A 12,978-nucleotide genomic window follows, 5' to 3' on the forward strand; every position below is an offset into this window, starting at 1 on the left:
GAATAAAACTAAGTGACAACTGTGTTGAATAATTTCAGTACATTAGCATCATTCTGAAAACTGTCTTAGTCAAACACATGAACAATCTACACCACTGTAGACATCCATAGTCAGACTTTTGACATTGTCTACATTGATTACTTGAAGATTATGGGATGTGAAGAAGTTTTCCCTGACCAGCGACAGTGTCAGAGATGAAGACAATGCCGGCTACAGCACAATATCTAGACTGGAAAACAACAAAAAAAGAAGCGCTAATATTGTAAGTAACATGGGGATGACTAAGCTGCCGATGCAGCAGAGTGATGTCACTGAAATTAGAGCAAAACGTCATTCTGTTGAAAAGACACAGTGAAGTAATGTGCAAGTCCTACATATGAATGGCTTTACAGCACAAGGATATTGCAGAAATAAACAAAGCCTGATAGGAGGAGCTGTGACACCAAAGCACAGTGCAGAGTGCTGACTAATTCAGAAAACTAGGGCACATTCAGTCATTCTTGCCACATGGTAACATCACTGGCATAGACCAACTGATACATATACTATTTACTTCCAAAGCCCAGTTCTTACATCTGCAGCTAACCAGTCCCAAGATGGGAACTGTCATGCTCCACCTGCATTCCATCTTTACGACTTCGATCTACGATGCAACTGCCAGTCCGGTCTGAAGAACTTGGCTGCTGCCACTCTGGCTTTGCCTCCACTGATGAGAAGACTTACTTGCCTCCTACCATCAGGGCCCCTAGAGGCCTAGCTAACAGTACCTGGGAAACTGCCAAGCTATCATCATCCCAGGAGAACACAGTAGCTGCCATTCCCCTATCTGCACCCACAATCAGACACCAACGACTACAGTCAGCTTGTACAGAGCTGTTGGGTGCCTTTCTCAGACTGCTGTATATAACATCAATGAGAGCACTCTGGTAACCTGCTAGCTGCATTGCTCGCTACCAAGACCGCACAGGCAATGTCCGCAGTGTGTGTGATGAGCAACCTCATGTTATGTAGTTGCCTGCAGCACGTGCAGTTCCATTGCTGCGGTGGCAGAGGCTGACGCACGCAAATGTCAATGCACATCAGTCTTGCGTGAGCTTCCCCTCTCCCCTGGCTACCAGCAACCTTAAAGAACGTAACTGTGTATCTACGAACAACAAACGTGTATTCATTTAACAGTATCTTCCTGTGACTTCGGACATCTGACAGATCCCTATCACCACAGTCTGCATTCCTATACTGGCAACCATAGAGGTCCTGACTGGTCCTCTGTAATGAGATTATCCGTTTTCTGTTATGAAGGTAAGACTGCATCTGTGCAAGAGTTATTTCATGAATGTAAAGTTTTTTGGTGCACACACTGCAGACAATGTATGACAAACAGCTCAGTCAGAAGAAAAAGTGTCATTAAAATAAAGTTTACTTCTTGCAATATAAATAAGCCAATGGTTTGACTTAACGCCATTACTGTAGTGTGTACAGTATCATTTATTTCTGTTATCCAGCTTCATCTTCATATTCAAAGATATGCCCCCTGTTTGTTCTTAAGATTAAGGTGAATGTAAATGTTCATTAAAGAATTATGAACAAGAAAAGCCTCTCTCAGAGAGAGAGAGAGAGAGAGAGAGAGAGAGAGAGAGAGAGAGAGAGAGAGAGAGACAGACTTTTTGCACCACTGGGTTGCAAACAACTACTACTTAAAAGTGCAATGCTAATGTAAAGCAAAAGAAGTATTTAAACAGATTTCCAAAAAAAGTTGCTACCTGTATAAAACAACAAATGGCTAATCTGTAGAAAATTTTGATAGCCACTACAATGTTAGCTCTATTAGTTGACGTATCATGTATTGTGTACTTTACTGAGAGATAAAAAACACCTCCACTGAATCTATCTATGACTATATTGCATATTAGTGAATGAGTACAATCAAAATGACTACAATACAACACTTGACCATTTAATTATGGGAAACGCTATGAAAGGATGTCTCAGACAGCTTCAAGTACACCTAAATTGTATGTTGATCATTTGTTGGCTTGTTTCAAAACAACTATTTTCTTGTTACCTCGGCTTCACATTGTAAGCCCCTTTTACAATACATAACTTTAAACTACAAAAAGTATGTACTATTTCCAGTATCTCTGGATTTAGTACCCATGAAGCATAGAGCTTGTGTGGTCTACATACAACGGGCAATCAATAAGTAATGCAACACACTTTTGTTCTGAAAGCAGGATGCTTTTATTCATGATTCTAATACACCATATTATTCCCCATTCTTTTGGCTACAAAACACTACTTTTCAACATAATCCATGTTCATTGTGACAGCCTTACACCACCTTATTGGAAGGGCCTGTATGCCTGCATTGCACCACTTTGATGGTCAACGTTGGGGGCCAGTGTCTTGCTGCATCAATAACCTGCCAATCATCCACATACTGCTTCCACATATATGGTCCTTCATTGCTCTTTATGGTCTTCCATTAGGCGGTGAGAAACCAGTGGGCACACACATTTGAGTAGGCCTACCCCAACTGGTGGACGACTGTGTCAGCACTACCAACAGAGACATCCAACTGTGCAGCAAGATAGAGATCCATCAATCACCTTGAATGAGACTATGTGCACATTTCAACGTTGCAGGAGTTGCAAATGTGTGTAGCCAACCGGCACATGTGAGACCTGACAGGTTTGTGTGACCTTTGTGCAATGGTCACACACACACACACACACACACACACACACACACACACACACACACACACACACACACACACACACACACACACAACCTCGCTCAATGAGTCAATGTGCTTTTCTTCACTGCTTGCTCTCCACCACTGCTTCTTAAAGTAGACTTTTGCAGGATAGTCTGTGTCTGTCAAACATTTCAGGTTTTTCAGAATTTCAGTGACACTCTCCCACTGAACAAACAAAGCTCTGACAATTTGTCCTCTGCTGTGTATAGATTCCATATCTGCAATCCTACATAGGAGGGGGTCCTATGCACTTCACTAATATCACAGAATGAGGTAAGTGTTTTGTAAGCAATCTCATTTGTAGTCTCAAGTGTGTTTCACCAGGGTCCTACCATTTAACCAAAGTCTATGACGTGCTTTATCTATGACTGATCCTAAGAAATTATTCCATTTCATATCTCTGTACATCAGTAAACCCACGTATTTTAAAAGTTCATAGAATCCGATTATGACCCACTGAAGTTGCTATTATACAATATGACATTTTCCTTTATCTGAACCGTACAACTTTACATTTCTGAACATTTAAATGTAGTAGTTTTAATCTTCACACTTCTGAAATCTTGTCAAGATCTGACTATTTGCATAGCTTTTCTCAGACTGTTCTTCATTATATATACCAGCATAATCCGTAAAGTCTTAAGTTAATATTAAAATTGTCTGCCAGGCCATTTACATACAGTATGAACAACTCAGTTCCCTGGGGCACATTAACGAAGAAACATTCACAATTGTCAATCTTGATGACACTTTGTTACAACATAAACTAAAGCAGCTTGAAGGCTACATACATCCATTTGTAATAAAGCTGGTTTCTGAAATACAATTTTTTTGGAAAACAAACTGTACACTATGTGCTGTCAGAGTACTGGCAATATACCTAATAAAATATCTAAACATTCATTATTAGGCCTAGTCTAGTTGTTTATTTCACTTATATTTTAAATTGTTATTTTACATCTTTTTTAGTTTACCATTACTCATTTATTTTAATTGCTGCTGCTTCTGTTGATGATTCAACAAAAGATAAACTGCTGCAGCCTTACTACCAATGAATCCCTAATTCTGTCATTTTTAGCCAATATAATCTTATTTTTGTCAACATAAGGAATTACATCATTTTATGTGAGCTCAGTATATGTGAAAATGATTTTTACAACTGCACAAATAGAAGGTGCAGGCAGGTATAAATTCTTTTTTAACTAGTGGTGAACATGTATTCATCCGATGAAATATTCAGTTCCAAAATGAAGCTTGTTGCTAAATGCATAACACTAAAGTGACATGTGATAGTGTTGTCTTAACAAGGCAAAGCTGTTGGGAAACTACTACTACTATTACTGAGAGATATTTTCTTTAAGCCGTTATTAACTGTCAGCCACTGCGAAAACTACCACAACACCGCTGCTCACCACTCATTCTTCCATCAAAATATATCCACCAAACAGCTCTTCCCTTCTGTGGTATTATTATGAACAAGTATGCTGCTCATTTTGCAGCCACTGTATATCACCTGGACCAAGTCCACAGTAGCAGTTGGCCACTTGCAAGACTGACTGATCCGGTTTCCAGTCACATGGAACACAGGGCATTAATTGACAAAGCAGTTTTAATTCTACTCAAACATTATCTGAACTGCACTACCACTGAAGACAGAGGGTTCTTTTCCGAAATACTTTACACTGACTATTCATCACAGTCTCTATAAGTTTCAATACCACTGGAACACAGCATAAAGGGGGGGGGGGGCGCAGGCGGTGTCTGCGTGATGAACTTATGAACACTGCTGTAATTAATCCATAAATGCAATTCTTCAATTAATCTAAAGCTAGATGTACTTGCTGGCTTTGCAGAAATTATAGTTGTTGATTATGTTACAAGAGAAGAATTTTAATTGCCAGTTTTTGCTTTACACCAAACCAAAAACACTGATTTTATTAATATCCATACCTTATTTTTACACTGAGTAGTGTTGCTTCATACCTTTTATGCATGGCTTAATTTAATTGCCAGTTTTGGGCATTTTCTCAATTACTTGAGAGCCTGTACTTTTGGACCAACTGTAATACTGACCACACAAACACATATAGCATCTCCTCGACTATGTCTTTCCCCTCTATCTCCCCCCTCCCAATACTCTTATCGGCTGCCGAGGGATAAAACATTTATGGAGAAACGTGTAGGTTAAAGCTCTTCTGTCCGTGTTTGCTCATAAATAGATCTGACACATACACACAACAGTCCACTTTTTTACTATGCACATTTTCCACCCTGGCTTATACACTCAGGTAGTTCACAATGTCTTTTAAAGAGCTGTTTTAGAATCACTGCCAAGTTATCATCTAAATCTTTCTTACATTCAAGTTGAGATGTTCTAGTTCAAATGACACGACTATTACTGTTTACCTTTCATTTGAGACCTCAGTTAAGCAGTTGCAATGTAAGGATCGAAGTAAACAATTTACTTTTTGACTATACTCGCAGACAAATATAATTGACACTAAGGCCACCTCAATGTATCCCACATTTACAAATTACATTTGCAAATTCATACACAAGGCATCAACTTTTTCTTAAAAATGATCTGTCAGTCCTCCTGTCATTGGTGAATAGAAAGTTATTTAAATTATCTATTCTGATTTCTGTAACTGAAAAATGTTTCTACTGATAAAGCAATTTTTTCATACTTTATCCCCTTTCTCGTAGCAAGGGCACACAATTACCACATGTTCTACAACATTTATTGACCATGCAATATCCCTTAAAGTAGTGAAAGTTTATCTTTGTTTATCCAATTTCTATGAGAAACACCATTAAAGTTAAAGGACTCTGCATGACTTCCTGCAACAACCACATTGTTATACAATTACACAGTCCAATGAAGATCAATTTTTGTTTCATTGCCCACCTGCTATTTCATTAGTAAATTTTACAATATTTCACTCTAAAAAAGTGAGATGCACAACAGAAAGCAAAAAGTACATCTCTGGACGTGGCACCTTCCTACTATGCTTGGAGTAAACTTAAGTGAAGTTATCTATTTGAGCTAGACCATCTGCCTGCTGCACTGCACTGCTGAAACTACCGCTATTCAGTACTGTGCAGCCGCCCCCCCCCCCCCCCCACACACACACACACAATAATCCAGCCTCAATTTTGTATCTCTCAGGGTTCGCAAATATTTTCTTCTTCCTGCTGTTCTTGATGCATCAGCGTGGCAGTTAAGTAACTATTGGCATGATAACTTCACACTCACCAAGAGTTAATATGATAAAAATGTGGTAACATTAGCCCATACATTACATTAGTCATATTCCATGGATCCCAAGGAGAGGTTCTTTGGGATGTAAAAGATTTACAATAATGAAACGACAAATTACTGTATCAGAGTGTTAATTTTAATTATAATCTATAACATTAATTTGAAGAATTTGTGTGTGTGTGTGTGGGGGGGGGGGGGAATTATTCTTCACCGGAATATGAGTTGCCCAATACAACTATCTTTTAATTTAGTTTTAAAATCCACTGACATTTAAAGTGAAGGATGATTAATGTTCGTCATCCAGTGGACAATGTCAAATTATTGTGCTCTAGTAGATTGTCGTCTGCATGTGCACCCATAACTTCCTTGACATCTTTGTACAGGTAGTTTTTGGTCCTAGTGTTATGTTCATGCTTTTTGACTATACTTTGTGAGAAGAGAAATATTTTAATGACGAAGGTCATTTTGAGTCTGATACAAAATTATTCCATAGCAAAACAATGAATGGAAATATGCAGAATAAATTAGTTTTTTCATTTTTAAACCTCCCTTTTAACACGTGTACTGGGAATACTGCTGAACCAAGATGCTTCATTAATTCTATGCAGTAGTTTCTCAACTGATGTGATCTCTGCAGTCCCAGAAACTTCGCATGTCTACTTCTTGTATTTCATTGTTTGAGAAACATAACAGCATATGGAGTTCTGAGAAAAGTACTGAAGTGTATGCATCAGAGTATGTCAACCAGTCCTGATAATCACAAAAGACCAAAGCACTGTGTTGAAAAATACAGAGATGAAAACCAAATTTATAGATAATTTGCCTTTCTCCGGCTGTAATTGCATACCTAAACATATCATCTATGAATTAAGCAATTGTTCACAAGGGTAGGTTTATGGTAGAATATTATGAAGCTATCTTTAAGATTTAAATGCACTGCCAAATAATGACACACTGGAGATTTAATGCTTTAACAATATTTTTCTCTTTATCATCTGGAAGTCATGTCTGTTGCCTTCTTACTCATATCTAAAGTTACTGCCACTGTCAGAAAGTAATAATCAACTTACAGTTCAAATGTGTTCTTTCTGCCTCCATAACTGCATCAGATCTTAAGCTCATTTATGGATATTTCTTGAGTAGTAGATCTAAAATTTATTTTGATTGTATGCGTATTGTATCACAAATTTTACCCTAAATCTCTTTCCACCAATAGAGACTCCCTGTACATGGTCAGTTCACCTTGGTTGGTTTGCTTTAATCCTATGATGTACTGATATAAACACACCACAACTTAAAAAAGTATTAATGGGATGTATAGATCAGTCCACTGAAACGGCTTGTAACATGCACTAACCAAGATTTTGTACGTAAGTACCTCACAACTGCTCTTATAAGTAACTTGGAAAAGGTAGCTCATCGAGACTTACATTCTCAGGACGTTAGGAGGCACAAGTTCAGCTATGAATTTCTGCTGTACTCAACCTGTATGCATGTAGAACTCCCTCTGCACCCTTATCTCCATTAACAACACACAAAGTATTACTGCCTAATGCTCATTTAAGGACCATAATGGATTATTGTGCCTTTGACTTACCTGGCATAATTTATCATTCAATAGTTCTCTCCTTTAACTGTCAAATGTATTCTGAAACTTAGGAGCAAAAAAAAAAAAAAAAAAAAAAAAAAAAAAAAATAAGAGACAAACATGTCCTTCAAGAATCCATATACAGACGTACATTCTACTTCACTGACCTCATTGGAAAGTTTAGTTAACATTACAGTTTATTATGATTTGTACTACCACTCGCTGACATTTAACAAGGAAGACTCAAAACCACGACATTTTGACGATAGGTCCTTCAAGGAACGAATATATTATTGCAATACAAACGAGCACTTCAGTGTTAATAGTGCTCGACAGTCTAATGGGATAACGAAGGAGTTAATTTTCGTCAGAAAACCTAACAAACCAATAATATGACATTCATATGAGGGTCAGATCGATTTATCTACATTACCTGGAGAAGAGAATTGGCTGTAGATAGCGTTCCAAGACAGAACAACTCAAGTATTTCTCAACGAGTTAATCATTTTAAATTCACAATTACCTATTTGGCTCTTGCTCTCGTCGTCGTACAGTTCTTCTCGGACTTGCGCTGGAGCTGTTTCACGAGCATTGAGCGTAACAGCAGTTTTGTTTATGTACAATGTCATCAAGAATCCACCACCAAGACCCATACTCTGGCAGTTCACAACTCCATTGCAAAACAAAGTTGCTATTGCTGCATCAACCACAGATCCATTCTTCAGAAGAATATCTCTACAAAAATCAAAAACATGCATTCACAATGGACAATGCAACATTAAATAACACGTATTTAAAAAAAATCAAGTGATAATGCATAACCAATTTGTATGCAAGATAAACGTGTCCAAATGAGGCACAGAATATTTTTAACCAGTCCACGAAAATGAGGACCAACCCCAGCACTGCAAATAACCTGGCAACCTTCAAGACATCCAAGAGCAACGAAATCAAAACGAATGAAATAATAAACAAAGATACATTTCAACAATAAATTTAATTTACAGAATTACAATACGAAGCTTGCACACACAAGACAAATCACAGTCTTTTCCCAAAACAAAGGAAAACAGTTCATGACGCGAAATAATATTAAATAAGTCCTTCGTACACAAAGGCAAAAATCGTCGACAATGACTAAGGCGAGGCACAGTTCTCACTCCACTGATTTTTCCGCTTTCTGATGGACGCAGCGAATTTCAAGTAACTGTGGGAACATCACTTCCACTCCGAACACTTCCACATTGTTCTACTCAAAGTCCACTTTCTTAATACCGAAGAATATAATCAGTCCGAAGAGTTCCAAATTACACGTCACTGGACTTTCGCGCCGCCAGTTTTTGCAGGTTCCTTCTTCTTCTGCTCCGCATTCTGTAGCTTCGTAACAATCTTCCTTGAATGTCCGCAAGGATCGAAATGGTTTGTGTGTTCACTAGCTTCTTTCTTCGTACGCTGTTTTCCGCTATGGCCTGAATATATATGCTTATCGTATTCGTAGTTGTAATGCTCGTATTCGTCAAAATGGCTTTCAGACATATTGAATACCAAAACTTAAAGTAACTTGGCTGTAACGACTTATCACCACAACGGTTGCCCACAGAATAAACGCTGCTCGTGCTTGCCGCTGCGGCTATTTCAAGCTTCTGTGGCGCATGCGTCAGCGGTTTGCCACTAGGTCCCCCGCTTCTTATTGGTGGAGGAAAGAAAGTTACATAAAACTTTAGAAAGCTTCAATAGAGCTGCTCCAGTTGTATTTTCATGTATGAAAATTTGAAATACACTGATTCTCGTTAGTAGTTGCTAATATTATTACAATATATAAATAGGTCGTAAAAAATGTTTTGGTCTTTCCCCCACCACACGCTTGCGCGGTGAAGGCGCGAGTTCCCCTCTTCCACTTCCAGTGTTAAGTATCGTGTGTACTTGCAGAGCGGATAGTTACTGCGTACTCGAATCGTGTTACTCTAAAAAACGCTTTCTACGACTGAGCGTTTTTTCCTCTGTTGCAGATGGCTTAATAATAAAACGTAACTACAGCATTGTTCTTGAAATCTACTTCTACAAACCGAAAAAAACAGTTCACAGCTACTGATGATACAAAAAATAGAAGGTAGTTTGTGTGTGTGTGTGTGTGTGTGTGTGTGTGTGTGTGTGTCGAAGTAACTAAACATCTACTAAAGATTGGGGACTTAAGTAAACAACTCTTCGAAGTGGTAACTGTTAATAGGCCGCCAGATAACCAAATACAGCTATTACTTACGATTTCCTGAGACCACTGATAATTATGATAACTGTAAATATTTTTACAAGTGTGATGCGCAAGTTATAAGACAGTATCGTGTGGTTCAAGTGACGAACATTATCTGACGTGGCCAGCCAAAAGTTAAAAAAAGCAAATCTATCGGCTTTCCAAGATCTTTGTGGAATGCTAGAGCTATCCCATTTCATACCAACGAGCACGCCACAGAAAAAAAATAGAAATAACTTTTTATACACTCTTATTTATAAATCTGGTCTGTTACCTCTAAGTTTAGTTCCAATATGCTTCTGCAAGTATTCGGCATAGAACCCTTCCTGCAATGGTTAATTTCTAACATTTTTGGTGCAGGAATGCACCTCTTCAACCCCAACCGCTGCCCCTTCCCTTCCCTTCCCCCAAGCCATGAAAATCACGTTTCGATTGTGGAAACCTGAAATAAAACTTACAATGGGAAATAATTTTCTACGACTTCGGAACCAAATCTCAAGCCCCCCCCCCCTCACACACACACACACACACACACACACACACACACACACACACACACACGGTATCTCGCCCTCATACCCCTGCCCATGTCATCATCACTATTGCCACCCATTGTCGTGTTCACTGATGCCGGCGTAGTAGCAAATTATAGTTACGTTGCGATGTAATACGCGTGTATTATTTTATATCTCCGGTGCCGACTTGTTCCAGTGAGTTAAAAAATTCCAAGGGAGCTGCTGGAACGTCGTTCCCGCCGAAATTAGGCCCTGCCTCCCTGATATTAAGTTATACATTTTCGTCTCGATTGAGACTGACGAACATACTGACTCCTCTAACTTCGTGGCAGATTAAAAACTTGTGCCGGAAGTACTGCTTTTCGCGTACTAGTGCTCTACGGGCTGAGCTATCAAAGCAAGACTCACGACCAGCCCGTGAGTCTATAGTGATCCAGGTCGCTGCAGCCGGCCGCGGTGGCCGTGCGGTTCTTCAGTCCGGAACCGCGGGACTGCTACTGTCGCAGGTTCGAATCCTGCCTCGGGCATGGATGTGTGTGATGTCCTTAGGTTAGTTAGGTTTAAATAGTTCTAAGTTCTAGGGGACTTATGACCTAAGATGTTAAGTCCCATAGTGCTCAGAGCCATGTGAACCAGATCGCTGCCCACTTAGATATGGGTGGCCAGGAACTCTATCACTGTAAGATTACATACCATCCACTCAGGTGCTGTCGAACTCTTCCTTTTTCCTCGCGTATCTGTTTAGCTGTAGATTACTATTTCTTTCGCAGCTTTTCTTCCATGACCACCTCATCTCCTACCTTTCGAACTGTGGATAAGCCGAGTCGCCGCAATATCCTTTCTTTGGAAAGTGTTAGTCCCGCAAGGTATGCAGGAGAACTTCCGCGACCTTTGGACAGTAAAAGCTCTAATGTATGTCTGCGAGGGCGGGTCGTGTGTGTCATGCTTTGATAGCACGCGGAAGGCAAATGTCCCAGGTTCGTGTCCCGATCCTGCGGAGTGTTTTAACCTGCCAGAAAGTTTCAAATCAGCGCACTCTCTTTACAGAGAGAAAATCCACTTTGGATACTGCCACGCGTGGTTTAAAACGTGAGTTTGACAAAATTATGTGAGGTGCCGATGAGTTTACTTTCACGTCAGCACCGTAGTGTCGCGTTAACACACGCTGCACGAAAACTTGTCAAAAGAATGTAAGGACTGATTTAGAGGCATCAATGGTCTTTGGCACATACTAGAAAGTCCACGCTAGGTCGCAAAGTTTTAAAATAAAAATATTCGCGATCTCCACTTAACGTACAGAAGTTATAAATGCGTGAAGTTTAACTGCAATTTAATGCGTCACGGGTTGTGCTTTTCGCAGAGACAAGCAACGTGAACAGAGATTCAAATAATAAACAGAACAAAAAAAAGCAAATTTACCCTCCCAAATATACTTGATTGGGATGATTTCGTAACAGTGTTTCAAGCATATTTAAACACCTCCACCGTCAGCGCCATGATGATGTGCCGTCCAGTCCACTATACTCCGTTCATCGGAAGGATAAACCACATGTAAACATGACACTATGTATTCTTCCGCGTTTGCTGGAACCTCATTGCATTTCGTTTCACGTGGAACGAATGTCAAGCTGTAGCGAGGACAATAAAGTACTTAATGAGGATACGTTTTATGCTGTGCGTTACGTGTACATCGACTCAGCGATAGATAATACGGGGCAACAGCTTTACCGGCGCATTTAACTTTGACAGCACCGGCCAAGCAAGTGATCCAGATTATCTGCATTGATGTGAACAGTTGCAGTAAATACGTAAAAAGCGATGAGCAGAGAATAACAGAGCTTTGAATGTCATTTAATTTTTAAACGGAACGAAAAAATACATGGTAAAACTCAGGTGATACGCTTCTCAGGTTACCACACCTCTATCTTAGCTAACACTGTATTTTAATTCGAAAGTTATGAAAATTCCTGATTTTAACAAGGGTAATTTTTCTGCAAGAGGTATATGTGGCCTAAAAGCGCACTGCTGGAATTTTTCCATCTAGTTAATTATTGAAGCAACTGAAGGTATTACAGTCAGTCGTCTGGTAATCTTTGAACTGCTTCCATATCGGACTCCGTGGAATACATTACAGTACTATTACGTTGATAACAGAGCGATCAGCAACCGAATCCCAAGCCACCAAGAAGTCCACATTTCCTCCTCCTCTTTTATCATCTGTTATTCTGCATTTCGCCATCATTCCGCAGTGACGCGTCACAAAGCTTGGTGCATTAGTTCCAGTATGTCTGGCAGCTTAGGTATCTTGTTATTTCTCGTGACAAATCCCTTTACTTGGCTCCAGATCATTTTTATTCGGTTCAGATCGCAGTGTTAATGTGACAACTGCAAAAACGCAGCATTTCTACAGTGTGCATGACGCCGTATAAATTGTTATCCATGTTTCTAGGACGTTTTTCACTGTTACTCGTCTGCCCTATAAAACAATTGCCATATTCTAAAAAGAGTACGTAAGTTTTCATTTGTCTCCAAAAAATTTAACTGTGTAATTTTTATTACCTCAAAATCTTTCACAATCTTTTATAGAATATCGATAATGAAGAGTAT

General features: G+C 39.3%; 1 protein-coding gene across 5 annotated transcripts in view; it reads right to left on the minus strand.

Moving 5' to 3' along the window:
- The window catches only part of LOC126241704 (scoloptoxin SSD14-like), a 588,477-nt gene that overhangs the window by 45,590 nt on the left and 529,909 nt on the right, over positions 1–12,978 (minus strand). For all 5 annotated transcript variants that reach the window (XM_049948033.1, XM_049948032.1, XM_049948031.1 and 2 more), the window contains one exon: positions 8,132–8,343. In XM_049948033.1, the coding sequence (XP_049803990.1) occupies positions 8,132–8,343 (212 nt within the window). The remainder of the gene's footprint in view (positions 1–8,131; positions 8,344–12,978) is intronic.

The sequence above is a fragment of the Schistocerca nitens genome, chromosome 1, assembly GCF_023898315.1.
Source record: "Schistocerca nitens isolate TAMUIC-IGC-003100 chromosome 1, iqSchNite1.1, whole genome shotgun sequence".
NCBI classification, from domain to species: Eukaryota; Metazoa; Arthropoda; class Insecta; order Orthoptera; family Acrididae; genus Schistocerca; species Schistocerca nitens.